Source organism: Sciurus vulgaris (genome assembly GCF_902686455.1).
Source record: "Sciurus vulgaris genome assembly, chromosome: 1".
Classification (NCBI taxonomy): domain Eukaryota; kingdom Metazoa; phylum Chordata; class Mammalia; order Rodentia; family Sciuridae; genus Sciurus; species Sciurus vulgaris.
In genome coordinates this window covers 107,690,137-107,707,533 of record NC_136461.1, presented here as the reverse complement: position 1 = coordinate 107,707,533, position 17,397 = coordinate 107,690,137, and the positions used below count along the sequence as shown (strand labels likewise).

Here is a 17,397-nt window from a genome sequence, read left to right as displayed (position 1 = left end):
TTGGTGAATAAAGGCACCTTTCTAGAGCTGTTGGAAAATGAAAATAAAATATAAATGAGAATAAGTATTTTGATTTATGCATTCACAACTTGGTTACTTCAAATACAAAATGAGATTATTGGGTTTAGAGAAACAAAACTCTGATGCTGCATTACTTTACAAATGAAATTATAAATGTTTCTTTAGTTTATTCACCAGTACATGACAAACTAAGTTAATAACCAAAAGAAAAACTGTCATCAGTTTACGTAAACAATCAGGGAAGGAAAGGCTTTCTTAATTAAAGAATGTTCTTGAATTTTATTAGGTCAGTGAGGCAATTGACTAAAGAATGCACAGTTCTTTTACACACACACACACACACACACACACACACAGTGTAAATCAGCATTAGGATCTACTCGTGCCACTGGGCATGAGCAGAAGAGCTTTCAGTGTGGTGGCAGGGTTTTAGAGGAAGCAAGTACTTGCCTGTGCAAAATTCTAAAATTTAATGGGAAGTTTGAGGACTTGAAAACTCTGAAATGCCTCCAAAACTGACACTTCTTTGATACCATCCTCTCTGCATCTGTATATGGGTTGCCAGTTTTTTTTCAAAACTTTTATAAGAGGCCCAAAGATGTGACATGCAGGAAGCGATGTGGCATGTCAAAAATATATTGGATTATTTGTTCTCTAACTTTATGGGCTGTCATTGAGAGCTTCCAGAGATTATAGACATACTCTTTTAAACATAAAGAGGGATGGTGAATTAATGATCAGCCCAATTTGGTTCGCAAATTCAAATTTTTCTGTTTTTTTTCTCCCAAGCTTATTAATTACATACACAATGTTTTAGAGATTCTTTCTGAAGAGCTTCAAAGAAAATTTATAGACATGTGTACTTAGTTTTCAAAAGTAAAAGAAATAGCTCATTGTTTATTTTCTAAGAAAAGCTATCTCTCTGGAGTGATTATGCAAAAAAACAATCTATTAAAATTTCAAAGGAAAATCGTTTCCTTTAGAAGAGAACAACAGTAGCTCACAGCAGTTCAAACACTGCATTTTATACTACTTCATCAGAAGAAAATGGTATATGATCAATATTTTGCAACAAAGGAAATAGTATTTGCTAAGTTTACATTTACATTTTTCTGAATGATTATAACTATTTGCAAGTCCCAACATATAACATAGTAGGAATTTCAGAGTTACTGTTTAAATGGAAGAAATAAGTAAAGCAAAGCCAACCATGTGCAATAAAAATTTTAAGGAATCAATGTAAATATGACCCTACGACTTTGAACTGATCCCAGAACAAAATAACAGCAACTTCATCTATGATTACACCCCCTTAGTCAATTTGGGCTAGTTGTTTATTTGATGTGGTCTACCAGCAATGCTTTCTGTGTCTCAGCACCACTACCTATACAGTCGTGGTTTGGCCAATCCTAGTAGTTAGTGCAGAATGCTTTTATTCTACTCTGCATTGCCCCAGCATGGGCTTGTGCAGCTCTGCAAGAGGAGCTCAGTGGCCTGTGTAATGACGCTCTAACAGGAATGGCAGTGGATTACAGATCCCAAGAGACACACTGTCAGTTTACTGCATTAGTGTAGTACACTAGTTTCCTAAGGCTACAGGAACAGAGTACCTCAAACTGAATGACTTAATAAAACAGAAGTTTATTCTCTCACAGTTCTGGAGCCTGGGAGTCTGAAATCAGCATGTTGGTAGAGTATGCTCCCTCTGAAGCCTAGAGGAGAATCAGTCCCTCCTTGCCTCTTCCCAGCTTCTGGTGGCTCCTGGATGTCCTTGATGTTCCTTGGTTTATAACTGCATCACTATAATCTCTGCCTCCATCATGAGTTCTTCCCTCTGTGTCTCTATGTGTATTCTAAAGAAATGGGTTACTGAATTTAGGGCCCACTCTAATCCAGGATGACCTCATTTTAACAGATTACATCTTCAAAGACCCTTTTTCCAAATAAGGTCACATTCTGAAGTTCCAGGTGGACATAAATTTAGGGGGACATAGTTAAGCCACTACATCAAGCAATGGAAATACTATAAATTTAATTTTATGTAGAAGAATGTCAGTTATATAAATCTTTTCTTCCATTTGGGATTTTATAGATCCTAAAGATGAATGAATATTCTTAGTGTTTTAGTTGTACATGATATTGACTCTAGTGCTAGGATTTAATGAAGAGTAGCATGGCATAAAAATGTTAAATATAAAACATTAATCTAAGTTTTCCCATAAGACTTTTTACTTCCTTAATTAAGGTTAATTCATAGAGATACTGACCTCTACCTTATTTTATTAATCCTTATGTATCTAAAATCAGATTATAAAGAATCCATCCACTAAATTAAGGGGTTTGAACTTAACTCTGTAGGAAAGGAGAACCCAGTAAGTGATTCATTATTTTAAAAATATGGATTAGCTAATGGTATGAGGGTTGCAAAAGTCAGAAGCTATTGAAACAGCATAGGTGATATGTTATTTGGAAGTGGAATTGTGTTAACATCCCTGTTGACTTAGTAATTTATTAGATGATGATAACTAATATTTATTGAACAATTTATGTGTCAGTCACTTTTAGTGTACCAATGTGTTTAATAATCTGATGATGTAGAACTATTCAAATTTTTATTTCAGATTAAGAAACTGAGTCACAAATATTTGCTAACAATCACATTGCTATTAATTAGAGAAGCCAGGGTTTGAACCTATACAATGTAGTGAGAGAGAAGAAGGAATTGGGGGATGATTTAAGGAGACTGGTTCTGTTATTAGGCAGAACTAAGAAGATTGAAGCAAAGCAGGTTTGAAAGGAGCTGACCAGGTCATGAGCCAGTAGATTTTGTTTTGGATATAGCAGTAAATTGAAAAGCTGCTGGTGGAAAATTCAAATGGATATGTACAATAGCTCTCTCTAAAGTACTGAAAATGATATTTGATATTAATGTTCATCCTCTCTGAATAAAGATAGTAGTTTTAACATATACATTATATAGCTTACACATGAAAAACTAGTGATACTATCTAATATTACTGATCTGAAAAGGAAGGGTATCTTCGTGATGAAATATTGTTATGTCTTTTTTACATTAAGTTAGGTAAATAAATAACTACCTTATTTGGAACTTCGTGGAACTTTTCAGCTGATCAGATCAAGGGAGAAATTTGTGATAAACATGTAACCAACTGGTCACAGTGAATTTACTGCATCACAAACCCCCCTTGCTCACCTTCCATTTCAAGCTTTCCACCAAACATACCCCTGCATTGCTCTAGCCACAGGGTATTCTGCTTCAAACCTGACCGTTTATGGGAAGTGCTTTTGTTGAAATCATTAAAGAAAGAAATGCCTGTGAGTTCTCCTGCTGAAGCACTGCTTGTTTTCTGTGTCATTTTGGTCTCATTAATCAGCGCTCCAGTAAGGCAGACACTGTGCTGTGTATTTTACTGTCCCCAGCACAGCAGCTCCTACATCTCTGCCCCCAGGCTGACGCATTGGGGAAAAGGAGAGAGGGAAACCATCAATCTTCCCAGTTGCTCTGTCAGCAGCGATTCTTTCCCCCTTCCTGTTGGCTGTCTCTCTCACCACCTGTGTTTAGAATTAGCACTGAAGCTGCTGTCCAGATGAATAAGAACCACTGTCCTTGTCACCTGCCCCAGTATGGGCCACCACTTCTTAATGACTACAAGTACATCAAGCAGTGAAGTGAGCAGTGTAAGAGAGAGACTCATACATCCCCTTAGAAGTTTATTGTAACACAAAATTAAAGGAGATTTTAGGCCATACATTCTGGAAGGTAGCATCACTTATGGATCAAAGAGGTAAAAGCAGATATCTTGAGTGCCCTTGATATCTTCTCATGGACTCGCTCTGAATCATGTATGGCTGAAGTTGATCCACCTGGGTGTACCTCCGAGCTCCACTATTTACAATCCATGTACTACTCACTTAACCCCTCTGTGCCTCAGTTTCCTCATCAGTAAAACAGGGATGATAGTACTACCTACCTCACACTTTTTGCAAGGATTGAGAAAATGCATTCATAGGTCTTACTGTAGGATTTCCCAGTAAACACTCAACAAATGCTAACTAATATCATTAACCTCATTGTTACAATAAAACTGAGGTTCAGAAAGGTTAAATAATATGTGAAAAGTACTAGAAGGCATAGAAGAAATTGAACCTAGCATTCTCTGATCCCTGAAACTTACGTACTTTATATTATACTGTAGTATTTCCATTCTATTTTCAGTTTTCAAAAAACTTCACATGTGATCTTTACATATCATTAACATTACATCTTCATTTCCCATTATGTAAAATGGAAATTATAATTACTGATATGCCTGCTAGTATAAGACTCTTTTTTGGGGGGAGGGGAGTAGTAATGGGGCTTTAACTCGGGGGCAGTTTACCACTGAGCTATATCCCCAGCTCTTTTATTATTATTTTATTTTGAGAAAGGGTCTCAGTAAATTGCTTCGGGCCTTGCTAAATTACTGAGGCTGGCCTTGGACTTGCAATCCTCCTGTCTCAGCCTCCCAAGCTGCTGGGATTACAGGCATACAGCACTGCACTCAGCCAGTACAAGACTCTAAAAGTTATATGCCAATTAGCTTAATCAAGCTCTATGTAGAAAAAATCGGTAACAGAAAATGTTCACATTCTTAATAAGTAGTTAAACAGTACAAAAGCATCAAAAAGGAAATCATTATTCCCTTTCCCCTGGGTAATCACAAGTAAGCTAGGGGTATGTCCTTCCTTCCTTTTCAGCATTTATTTATTTAACAAATGTTTTATGTAGAACAACTATGGCTGAGCAGTGTCCTTGGTCCTGTTACTATTCTTCTTCCCATTTTACGGATGAGAAGGTTCTGTGATTTGCACAAGAAAACAGCTAAGTATACAGCAGAGCTGGCGTCAGATGTTAAAGTTCTGGCTCCAGAATCGTGCTTCTCCTTTCCACCAATATTTATAGGTCCTACATCTTTCTCACCTGTTCTGATATTCCATTGTATAAAAGGAAAACTATAATTTATTTAATATCCTATTGATGGATATTGGTTGTAGTTCTTTTATAATTAAATAATCACATACAAAATATCAGGTGTCCTTACATTCTTGTGTATTTCTGTAGGACAGATTTGCATATGTTGAATGGTTGGATCAAAATAAAACTCTTAAAATCCAACCTCAATAAATGGTTAGATAACTTATGTAGAGCTTATTACATGCCAGGCACTAAGCATTGTATACTTACAGTCCTCTTAACCCTCTATGAGGTAGCTACTATTATCATCCCATCTTTTCGATGCTCAAGACTACATAAGTAATAGAGCAAGGACTTGAGTCCAGGCAATCTGGCCCTAGATGCTGCTTCCTAACCATAACCACACTCATTATAATCATATTTTTCTGTCTGTTATTCTTCTAACTTACTCTGAAGTTGGGTTAACAATCGTGGCTGACAGGAGGGTCTGGACTGAATGTGGTTGGAACAATCCTACAGGATTCTATTAGCCTCCAAGTTGGGTGATAATGGAGGGAGCTATGACTGCCTGGAAAGTGAAACTTGTTTCACCTGGCAGAAGTTAGGACGGCCAAAGCGGTCCCATTTTTTGTGAACTGTCTTCACGCCAGGAAAGTAATTTTTCTCGGTACTGTGGGTTCCTTTGTCTCTTTCCCACAGGTTCAGAACACTTGAGATAACATGAGTTATTTCATATGTTGTGTGGAAGAATTTCTAGAACCTCAGTTTCACTTGGCTAAGCTTACCTGTTTTTAGTCCAGATTTTGATGAACCAACTGAGCTTAACCATGAGACCCCCCTACAGTTTGCTTGAGTGTTGAATCCAGACTCTGGTAGGTGAGGTGATCAGAAGGAGCTGGAGTGTTTGTCAGAAATGGTAATGGGCAGAAAAGAGCTCCAGACAGAGATAACTGTCTTCTGTTGCAATTGTGTTGTTAAAATATACTAGTGGGATTGTTTTCTTGGTGAAGACCAAGCTGTATATGCTTTCTGAATCCCTGAGCCGTAAGAATTTATGGAACCGAACATCGCCAAGTAACTCTACCTGGCCATCTGAGCGGGTGTCCTTACTGTCTGTCAGGTGTCTTCTTTCACCCTGGTGAGGCTGGAACTACACCTTCACACTCTGCGGACCTCCATGGCTGCCAAATGTGATATCTGAACTGCCTGAAACGCAAGGGACCTCTGACCATACATTAATAGATAATCGTCTCAGAGATTTTATTGTCTTCAAATGTAACTTGTAAGCAAGTGAACTTATTCTTCAGATTTTTACAGTTTTCATTTGTGTGGTGTTTCCATATTTCCTAACAAGTTGGCAGCTTTTGAGAATAATTATGTAGTAATTGGCCCAGAACATCTTGGCTGCACATTAGAATCATCTGGGGAGTTCTTAAAACTCCCAATGTTCATGCCAAATCCCAGATTGATTAAATTGGAATCTCTTGTGGGGTTGGGGAGTCAAGCATTGATTATTTTAGAAAGCTCCCAGGTGATAGTCTTGCAGCCAAGATTGAGAGCCTATGAGCTTAGAAGATATCTTCTCCTTTTCATTCGGTGTTTGGTAGCTCACGTTATGCCACTGAAGTGAATTTTAAGAAAAGATTATTAATGCCCAAAAGCTTCTCTCCAGTTTAGTATGCATCAAAATCACCTGGAAGACTTGTTAAAGCACAGGTTACATAACTTCTTCCATTTCTTCTTCTGGGATAAGCCCACTGTTAGAATTCCTGATTTAGTAGGTGAAGGAGGAAATCCAAGAATTTGCATTTCTAACCAGCTCCCAAGTTATAAGCAGATGAAAGATGGGAGGAAGGGATTAGAGCACAGATTCTCAAAGTGTATTCCCTGTGCCACCTTCCTTCTGCTCTTTACCACTAGTGGCCAGGCAGCACCTCAGATTGTCCACACTCCAAATACCAGTGTTAGAAAAGACCGAATGCTGGAGGAGGCTTCAGTATACCCCACCTTCAAGTTATCATCCATGCTAATTAAAAGCAATTTATATGCAAAAGCAACCTCCTCTTCATACAAAATTGCTCCTCCTAAGGCCCTTCAACTTTAGAATTGGAGCCAACACTGGGATAATTTTCCTGTGTCCCAATGTGGCACTTGGATTTCATTTTCCCACAGAAACAATTTTATGAATGTTTAGGTACAGCCAAAATCATGCTGTTATAACCATTCTTCAGGAATATTGTGGGCTCAAAGAGGCTTTGATGGGCTGCCTCCCAGGAACTTAACCTCCATTTAAAGAATTGAGTTTCTGAGTTTCACAAAACCAATTTTAAACAAACTCTTAGAACAAAACTTGTTTAGCAACTGCCTATAACTGGAACATTTGGTTCATTTTGTTTGTAGTTCATTTTGCCCTTTACATTAGAAGCCAAAGTGGGGGAAAAAGTTTGTCATGTATTCAGTTAACATTTATTAGGTGCCCACCATGTACCTGGCACTGTGCTATTGGGGATATAAAGATGAAAAAGGCAGCCCCTACCCTAGAGGAGCTCGTATTCTAGGTGGGAAAATATTTACTAAGCAAATAAAAAAATATTTACCAAGTTACCAATGTGATATATGCAATAATGAAAAACTGATGAAGGAGGAATCTGTTCTGCCTGGAGGGAGTGGGGAGGGAGGGAAAGAAGAGGAAGAGGGCTGGGTGGGGGTAGGGAGAGACTGATAGGGGAAAGGGGAATGTTTTAGAGGTTTACAATTGTTTAGATTATTGGGGGTTGAAGACCAAGGAGAGTTGTCCAGGCAGAATATGGGGTGGACATTCTAGGGTGATAGGACAGTGTGACTGCAGAGAGGAATGAGCTGCACAAGAAAGGCAAGGAATCGGGTGAGCTCCCCATTTATTGAGATTGAAGGACATTAACAACATTCAAATCTCATCTCGGAGGTAGAAATGAAAAAAAAAGTTACCCTAAGTTGGAGAATGTGGTCTTTTGCACTTTTACCCCAGACTCTGTTTATTTTTATGTTTTTATTATTGTGTTATATTTATATAATGGAGTTCATTGTGACATATTCATATATGCACATGATATGATTTGCCCCTCTTCCTTCCCCTTGACCCCCTTTTTCTCTTTTGACTTTTCCCTTTTTATTTACATACATGTTTTTCATTGGCACATTATAAATATATGTAGAAGTGGGATTCATTATAATAAAGAACTTTCTTCTCCTATTTCTCACCACCCTGAGGGAGACAATTTTAATTTTCAACAGAATATTAAAACTTCTGCGCCAGTGTCTTGAATCAAGTGGTTTCAGACTGTGCTCTGAGAAGGCCACTCTCAGGTTGGCTGGGGTGAACACAGAGCAGGGAGGGCCTCCTGGGGCTCCCTCACTGATTCCACCACTATCTAACCACCTACCAAACTCTTCTTTGAACTATTCTACTGGGCACATCTAATAAGAATATTAAATTCAAAAAAGGGTATGCAATTTTAAAAAACAGTTTTAAAACAATATTCTGATTCTCACACATTTCGGTAATAGTCTGAGAACTTTGGTGTGGGTAGCCAAATCTCTCAGCTCCTTGTGAGTTGGTAAATGTTCTCACATAATGAGCTAAAGAGGGACATCAGGCAGATATTGATGTGGATGTGTGAATGTGGTTATAATTGGCAGGATGTATCTTTAGATGGCCACAACAGGTGATGATAAAATTGTATCCCAAGATGAACACTTTAAGACCTATGTTAAAATTTTCTTATGAGAAATAACTAATCTTCAGCATTTCAAAACATTTTTAATACATTTTTAACATTTTTAAATTTTAGTATTTTTGATCTCTTGCCTGTATTCACTGTTCTATTCAATATAAAAATAAATTGTGCAGTGGTAATTAGGATGTACCTGGCAAGAAAATGATCCTTTCTATTTAAGCAAGCAATATTATTAGGAATTTAAAATATTTTACATTATATGTCATGTAATGTTAATGCCTTGTTTAGACATTTGTTCATTTAGTTTTAATCACCTTTCTAATGAAAACTAAAGGGACTTATAGTTTATTCTGTTCTTACATATAACCTCAACATTTAAATGTAGCTTAACTGCCCTGAGATGATGATGTAATGTTACCTGGGAGCCAAACTATCAGAACTTTCAATTTTATCATTTCTGTCAGATAAGGAGATGCTCACTAAGGGGCTGTTTGCCAAAGCCAGGGAGACACCTGATGAAAATAGCCCAAAGTAATGTTTAAACCCAAAAGAAATAGCTGCAGAAGAAAAGAACATTATAAATGCTGTCTTAGTCCATGTATGCTACTATAACAAACCATAGACTGTTTATAAGGGTAGTTCATAAGGTTTTTTTTGCCGTGCTAGGGATTGAACCTAGGGCATTGTATGTGCTAGGCAAGTGCTCTACCACTGAGCCACATCCCCAGCCCTGGATATTTTTTAAAGAACAGAAATTTATTTCTTACAGTTATGGAGGCTGGAAGTCCAAGGTCAAGGCACCAGTGCTAGCGTCTGGTGAGAGCTGCTCTGTTTCCAAAATGGTCTGTTGTTGCTGCATCCTGTAAAGGGGAGGAATGCTATTATCACGTGGCAGAAGGGGTGGAAGGGCAAAAGAGAGTGAACTTTCTCAGAAGCCTCTTTTATAAGGGCATTAATCCTAATCACTTCATCAAAGTCCCCACCTCTTAGTACTACTACAATAAGGATCAAGTTACAACATGAAATTTGGAGGGCTTGCATATTCAACCTAATGAGCCTGGGAAGAACATTGTGTGCTGGTTGGCAGTGCTGAGTTGTGAGTCTGGCACCCCCTCTGTGTCACCAGTGGTGTGCCCTTGGCCTTGTGATTACCATCTCTGCAGAGCACCTTCTGCTTCTGAAAAGTATGTTGGGGTCAAGGACTGGTGAGAGTGGGGGTGTTTAAAAGCCAAGCCAATCATTTAAGTTATACATAATAGTGGGGTTGCTCTTGACATATTCATAAATGCATATAATATAATTTTAATCTCTAGTACTTCCCCTTTCTCTCCTTTCCTCCTTCCCCCTAATCTTCTTGCTCTACTCTGTTGGTGTTAAGTTTATTTTTTTTATTGGTTCATTATAATTATACATAAAAATAGAAATCTTTGTGATCTATTCATACATGCACATGACATAATTTAATCAATCTCATTCTGGAGTTTCCCCTTTCTCATCCCTCCTTCTTCCATCTAGATCCCCTTCCTCTATTTCACTGTTCTTCTATTTTTATGAGATCCCCTTTTTTATTCCTTATTTCTCTCTGGCCTCCTCATAGGAGAGAAAGCATTCGACCCTTGACTTTCTGAGTCTGACTTATTTCACTTAGCATGATGTTCTCCAATTTCATCCATTTTCCAGGAAATGATATAATTTCATTCTTCTTTATGACTGAGTAGACCTCTATCTCATATGTACACCATAGTTTCTTTATTCATTGTTGATGGGCAACTAAGCTAATTCCATAACTTAGCTATTTTGAAATGAATTGCTAATAAACATCAGTATGCGAATTATCACTATTGTATGCTGATTTTAATTCTTTTGGATAATTACTGAGGAGTGGGATAGCTGGGTCATGTGGTCATGTGGAGTTTTTTGAGGACTTTCCATACTGCTTTCCAAAGTCCCACAAATTTGCAATCCTGCCAATAAGGTGTAAGTGTACGTTTTTCACTGCATCCTTGCCAGCTCTAATTGTTATTTGTATTCTTTTTAAAAAAAATTTTTTAGATGTTTAGATATTTTATTCATTTATTCATATGTGGTGTTGAGAATCAAACCCAGTGCCTCACATGTGCTAGGCAAGCTCTCTACCACTGAGCCACAACCCCAGCCCCTGTTGTTTGTATTTTTTATTTTTTTTTTTTTTTTTTTTGTATTTTTGATAGCTTCCATCCTCACTGGAGTGAAATCTCAGTGTAGTTTGATTTACATTTCCTTGATTGCTAAGGATATTGAACATTTTTTCATGTTGACCATTTGTATTTCTCCTTTTGAGAAGTATCTATTTAGTTCATCTGCCCATTTATTAATTGTGTTATTTGTTTTTTTGGGGGGTGTATTAAATTTTTCAAATTTTTTATATATTCTGGATATTAATACCCTGTCTGAAGAGTAGCTGGCAAAGATTTTCTCCCATTCAGTAGTATCTTTCTTCATTCAGTAGGATCTTACTTCCTTTGCTGTGCAGAAGCTTTTAAATTTGAGGCCATCCCATTTATTGATTCTTGGTTATATTTCTTGAGCTTTAGAAGTGTTATTGAGGAAGTCAGTGCCTGTGCTGTTATGCTGGGGTGTACCTGTATGGTTTCTTCTAGCAGTTGCAGTATTTCTGATCTACTTCCTAGGTCTTTGATCCATTTAAAGTTGATTTATGCAGGGCAACAGAAAAGAGATCTAGTTTATTCTTCTGTGTATAGCTATACAGTTTTCTCAGAAATATTTGTTTAAAAGGTTATCATTTCTCCAATGTATGTTTTTAAGCCAGGACAATCTTGAAGTCAAGAAGTTCTAAAGTGGATGCAACTCTGTGACAGAAGCCCCACAGAGCCCATTGGTAAAGGGTCAGATCCAGATTTGACTCATCTACCTGTGGCCCTAAGTAGCTAAGTTAGTTAGCCTTTCAGAGTCCTTCCATGGGAAGTGATGCTAATGATTCCTACGTCCCTTAAACAAGAGGATGTCTATGATAGGGCTGAGGCATACTTCTGATAGCTAAATTCATCACAAGAAGAAAAATACATCCGCAGAAGTATTTCATCAGTCAATCAAAGGATAGTCCCGTACATGTTGGGAAAACTTAAAATTTGGAAGTGACTTAAACTGTAGAAAAGTTTAAAGCATTAAGATTTTTGCTTTTAAATTATTTTACTAGACTAACAATATATATTAAGTGGTTATCATAGATGTTCTTAATAAACCCACAGTTCAAGGAGAAGATCATTCCTTTGTTTTGTTTTTGGTACTAGGGTATTGAAAGAAAAAAAAAGAATGAATGAATGAATGAAAGAAAAAAGCTACCTCATGAAAAAAGAACAGAGTCTAGACTAGTAGAGTAGAGAAAGGGATTCAGGGGAGGAAAGAGGGGTAAAGAAAAGATACTGGGGAATGAAATTTATTAAACTATATTATGTGCATGTATGAGTATGTCACAATGAATCCCACTACTGTGTGTAATTATAATGCACCTATTAAAAAATAAGTAGAATGATTGAACAACTGATGTTATAGCTGAGTATAGCAGGACTTTTTAGAGAGTCTTGAAATCTTTGGTTGAATTTTTTGTTTCCCACAACTATATTGAAGTTGAGTGTTTCACAGCTAGCAGGCAGCCTATTTTTAATGTATTCTATTTGGGATTAAAGACAGAAACTCTTAGTGAATCACGAACATTGTCTTTTGCCATAATTAATAGCTTAAGACTTTTCAATTGCTTTTGAGTAGCCATTAAAATTAAGAAAGTTATGAACTTTCATTATGCTCAGTACCTTACTCAGGAATAGCTTCAGTTGTGCTTGTGAAATTGGTAAATCTGTTCTACTTCTGATTTGAACACCCATTCTCCGTTCTGGAATATATCAAGTCCCATTGGTAGTACCGATTCTAAAACAGGCCAAGAGATGCATTGGTTGGACGTGGCATTTATTAAGGAAATATGCCTGGAATAAAAATGAAGACTTGACTTGTACAAATGCTCACTTTTGCTCCTCTGACCAGCCCAGAGGAACTGTGGACTGGTGCTCCTGCCTGCCCCATGGGTGAGGGAGCTCCTGTGGGCTTGTCTTGAAGCTGTTTTCTTTGTGGTCTGCCCCCTGTCCACTGGGAAGCCCATGCATTCATTTTCATTCTTCTCCAGCTCCAGTGCTTTTGAACACAGAACCCCCATCCTCCCACCTCCCAAACTCTACATTCCAACCCCGTGATCTCATGGTACCAGGCGTATCTCCCCTGCCATGCCGGCAGGCTGCCTGCTGACTCTTGCAGGGGAACAGACGGGAACATAAACTCACCGTAGAAGAGCAGGATGCTCTCTGTATATTTTAAGACCAGGAATCCAGTTCCCATTTAGAGGCTGTATTTTTTTTAATAGCTCCTTGAAAATTGAACAAAACATTTCTTGTTGCTCTTATTTCTTGATAATATCATTCCCTCTGCACTGATGTATAGAAACTAGAGAATGGAAAAGATGTATTAGATCATGTCTAGCCCATTCCCACTGGCCAGAATTCTTTTTTCCCACAGTCCCTCCTCTAGTGCTTTTCTTTTCTAGTTTTCTCAAGAATTTGTTTTCTCCATTTCTCCTGGGGAATAATTTCTTAGTTTGACCATGGAGGAATTTATGTGGAAATATTCAGATTTCTTTTTTTTTCAGCTTAATATTCCCGGTCTTCATAACCCTTTACATTACCATAAACAGTCCCTCTTCTTCCTAGGTCAAGTATTTCAGGATGGTATTTTTTTTTCCCTTCCATTTATTAGCTTCAGAGTTTGTTTTTCTGCTTTGCTTTCTCTCTTCATCAATCAGCCTTAAAGCTCATTAATCATTTTTTTTACTGCACTGAAAACTCTTTTGCTTATTCCCATATCAGGAACCCAGAACTGGTTAAGGTCCCTAGGTACTTGAGGAAGCTTCACAAAGATGTACTCATTGTGTTTCTCTCTCCCGCCTGCCCTCCCTCCCTCAACTCTCAACTGGAAACCATTTTCAAAAATACTGTTTCTTTATTGTGATTTGAAAAGTTGGTTATTTGAAGACCTAGTGTGCCATGTTTATGATTTTGAGTAGTTAGATGATATTTGTTCTGTTATGTAAACGATATTTTTCATATCCTCAGAGCTGAAGATCTTTTTGGTCTCCTCCTGAGTGCTTAGATCAAGTACAATTCTGGACCATGTAACTATACTATGGCATTCTATTTTAGAGCTGCCATCCTAGAAGTAGAGTGGGAAATAAACTAATATTTGTAGGAATTGGAATTCCTGAGGAAAGGGAAGGGGAAATTTTAAGTAATCTTAACTTTCACATGTTTAAAGCAGATTAGCTCTCACTGTTGACTATAAAGATAAAGCCTTCATCTGCTGTATGGTTTCCTGCATTGGGTTAGAGAGGGGGTTCTACCCAAAGCCATGTGTAAGACTCAACGTAACCCCCGTCAAAAATTTCAACAGATTGTTTTTTCTCTTTCTTGGGACTTGACAAGCTGATTCTAAAATGTACTCAGTATAAAGGAGCAAGGTCAAGTGAAATATTCTTGAAAAATAGAAAGACTTGATCTACCAGATCCCAACACTTATTTAAAAAAAATAGTGTCATATAAAAAAATAGTGTCATACTGGCACAGACACAAATAGACTAATGGGACAGGATTGAAAGACCAGATTCTTCATGTGGAGAATCTTTTATGACATCTGTGGCATTCAGAGTAATGGGAAGAAACAGTCTTTTCAATTTGAGGTGCTAGAACAATCAGATATCCATGAAGGTAGACCACCGCCCCCAAGCACACACAAAGAAAGAAAATAGAAATCAGAAGCCTATCACAGGCCATATGCAAAAACTCCAGATGAATACAAACATAAATGTGGAAGATACAACTTTAAAGTGAACACATATACATGACTTATACACATATGTATGTATACATGCACACATCTTCATGGTCTTAGGGTATTGAATAATTTCTTCTATAAGACTCAACATAACCCCTGTCAAAAATTTCAACAGATTGTCATCAAAATTTTATTTATTTGGCTGGTAAAGTTAGAAACCTTTCTTCATCAAAAGATATGTAAAGAGAAGACAAATAGGCACACAGTGAGAGAATATATTTGCTTTCTATATAATTGACAAAGTATTAGTTATATGGAATATATACAAATTCTTAAATAAAAGGTAATCCAATCTGAGAAAAACAGGCAAAACAATTTGAATAAACTCTTGACTGAAGAAGTAAAAATATCCAATAATCATAAAAGTCTCAACTTCTTTAATAAGCAAAGAGGTGAAATTAAATCATAATTAGATTCCACTTCATAGCCACCATGTTAGCAAAACACAAAGACTGGCAACACCAAATGTTGAGGGGATGTGGCACAACAGGAGCTGGTGACAGAAATGTAGAGGAACAATCCACCACATGGTAGGATAGTTGCAGATGTGTGTGTGCATCTTGTGACTGAGATTCTACACATGTACACCAGAGAAACAGGGCACATTCTACACAAAGGTAGAAGAATGGTCTTCTTTGTTCCTATAACTTTATTTTACAATTTTTCAAGCCTCTGGAAAAGGGACAGAATTAGCATACCAAATATAATGAAGTCTAGTAGTTAGTGGAGAGAACATACCTGGGCTTTGAAGTCAGGGATACTTGCACTGAAATCCCAATCCCACCACTTACAGCTGTGTGACCAAGAGCTCTATTAAAATAGGCAAGTTTTGGTTTTCTCATCTCCACACTGAAGATAATAATATGCCTACCATATGAATATTGTGAGGATTAAATACATCAGTGTTTATAAGGAACTGAGATAAATGCCAGCAACATAGTAGTTGTCCTATAAATTATGGCCACCATTATTAATTTTTTGTTGTAATGATGGTTAAAATATTAATGATGGATTTTATATTTCCAGAGCCTTTTAATTACAGCACATTTATTGATACATACTCACTTTGAGATTTTTCACTATAGAATATTAAGTCATTCTGGGAAAAAACAGTATTTTATTTAACCCTGTATTGCATATTTTCATTTTCCTATTAAAATTTTATTATTAAAACGTATAATCCAAAGAGAAAACATGAACATGACAAAAAATGTTTTTATAATTTAGGAAATTATGCAGAATTAAAAACTCCTTCTGAAGATATTTTTTAAATGGAATTTTATCAAAATTAAAAGGAAACTGAAGCACGAAAAAAAAACAACTTTCTCTAAAAATAATATTAGAGCAGGGCATGATGGCACACACCTGTAATCCCAGCAGCTCCTGAGGGTGAGATAGGAGGATCTCAAATTCAAAGCCAACCTCAGCAAAAGCATGGCATTAAGCAACTCATTGAGACACTGTCTCTAAATAAAATACAAAATAGGGATGGGGGTGTGGCTCAGTGGTTGAGTGCCCTGAGTTCAATCCCCAGTACCCAAAATAATAATCATAATCATAATCATAATAGAAATAAAGTATCTTTCCTAATTTTTAATCCAAGATTCTACACAGTAAATTATACTATCAGCAATTATTTTTTTTTAATTCAGTAAATAGCACCAGTGTTTAGCCCTAAAACTATGGCCTTCATTTCCTTCACTGCAAATTAAGTGAAATCACATGAATAAGCTTTGAGCCTCTTTTACTCTCTAATGAAATATGATTCTATGTCTGAGGCCTTTCTCATTGACTACCAGAACCAGTCATCTTTTTTCTTGGGGAACTGCTGCCTGTACCCCACTATTCATCTCTTCTACCTAGTCATGACTATGTTACCACATTATACCTTTACTTACCTTTTCATAAACATATTCTGTATCTCTGGTTAGAACATATTCTTTTGGGATTGCAGACCTCTTCTTATGTATCATTGTGTTTGTAAGCTTTTAAGTGCAAAAAAAAAAAAAAATTAAATGTCATTTCCAGTCTTCAGTAACACCTAACATGGTGATTTGCACAGTATAGACACAAGATAAATGCCTGATGAGAATGACTGTCAAATTACAGTTTGCAAAAATAGAACTAGCCATCATAGTTATCGTAATATGAGCCTAGAATTCATGGATCCTGCCTCAAAAGTAAATATGTTTATTTTTCTTTGTTTCAGAAAAACAGCATGGAGCGGATATTTTCTGGTATTCAACCTACAGGAATCCCCCACCTGGGAAATTACCTGGGAGCCATTGAGAGCTGGGTGAGGTTACAGGATGAACATGACACAGTGCTGTATAGCATCGTGGACCTCCACTCCATCACCATCCCTCAAGACCCCTCCATCCTTCGGCAGAGCATTCTGGATATGACTGCAGCTCTTCTTGCTTGTGGCATAAACCCAGAAAAAAGCATCCTTTTTCAACAATCTCAGGTCAGCATCTCAGATTAGAATCAAGAACATTTTTTAGTTTCAGATTATTTAGGGAAAAATTTGGTTCATATAGTTTCTGGTTTTTTTTTTTTTTTTTTTTTTTCTTGTTCAGGGGCAACTTCATCAAATGCACTCATTTCAGTTTAGTGTTTTCTCTGTATTCTTATCATTAAGTATCCTCATATTTCAAAAGTGTTTTTCAACTTTTCTTCCACTGGACTTGGCAAATATATAGTTCTTCCTCTATCAAAAAAGTTGTATCTCAGAAGTACTTTTAATCCTGGAAT

General features: G+C 37.0%; 1 protein-coding gene across 3 annotated transcripts in view; it reads left to right on the top strand.

The window, feature by feature from the left end:
• WARS2 (tryptophanyl tRNA synthetase 2, mitochondrial) overlaps window positions 1–17,397 on the top strand; it is a 72,797-nt gene that overhangs the window by 23,379 nt on the left and 32,021 nt on the right. For all 3 annotated transcript variants that reach the window (XM_079144425.1, XM_079144426.1, XM_079144427.1), the window contains exon 2: window positions 16,853–17,110. In XM_079144425.1, the coding sequence (XP_079000551.1) occupies window positions 16,853–17,110 (258 nt within the window). The remainder of the gene's footprint in view (window positions 1–16,852; window positions 17,111–17,397) is intronic.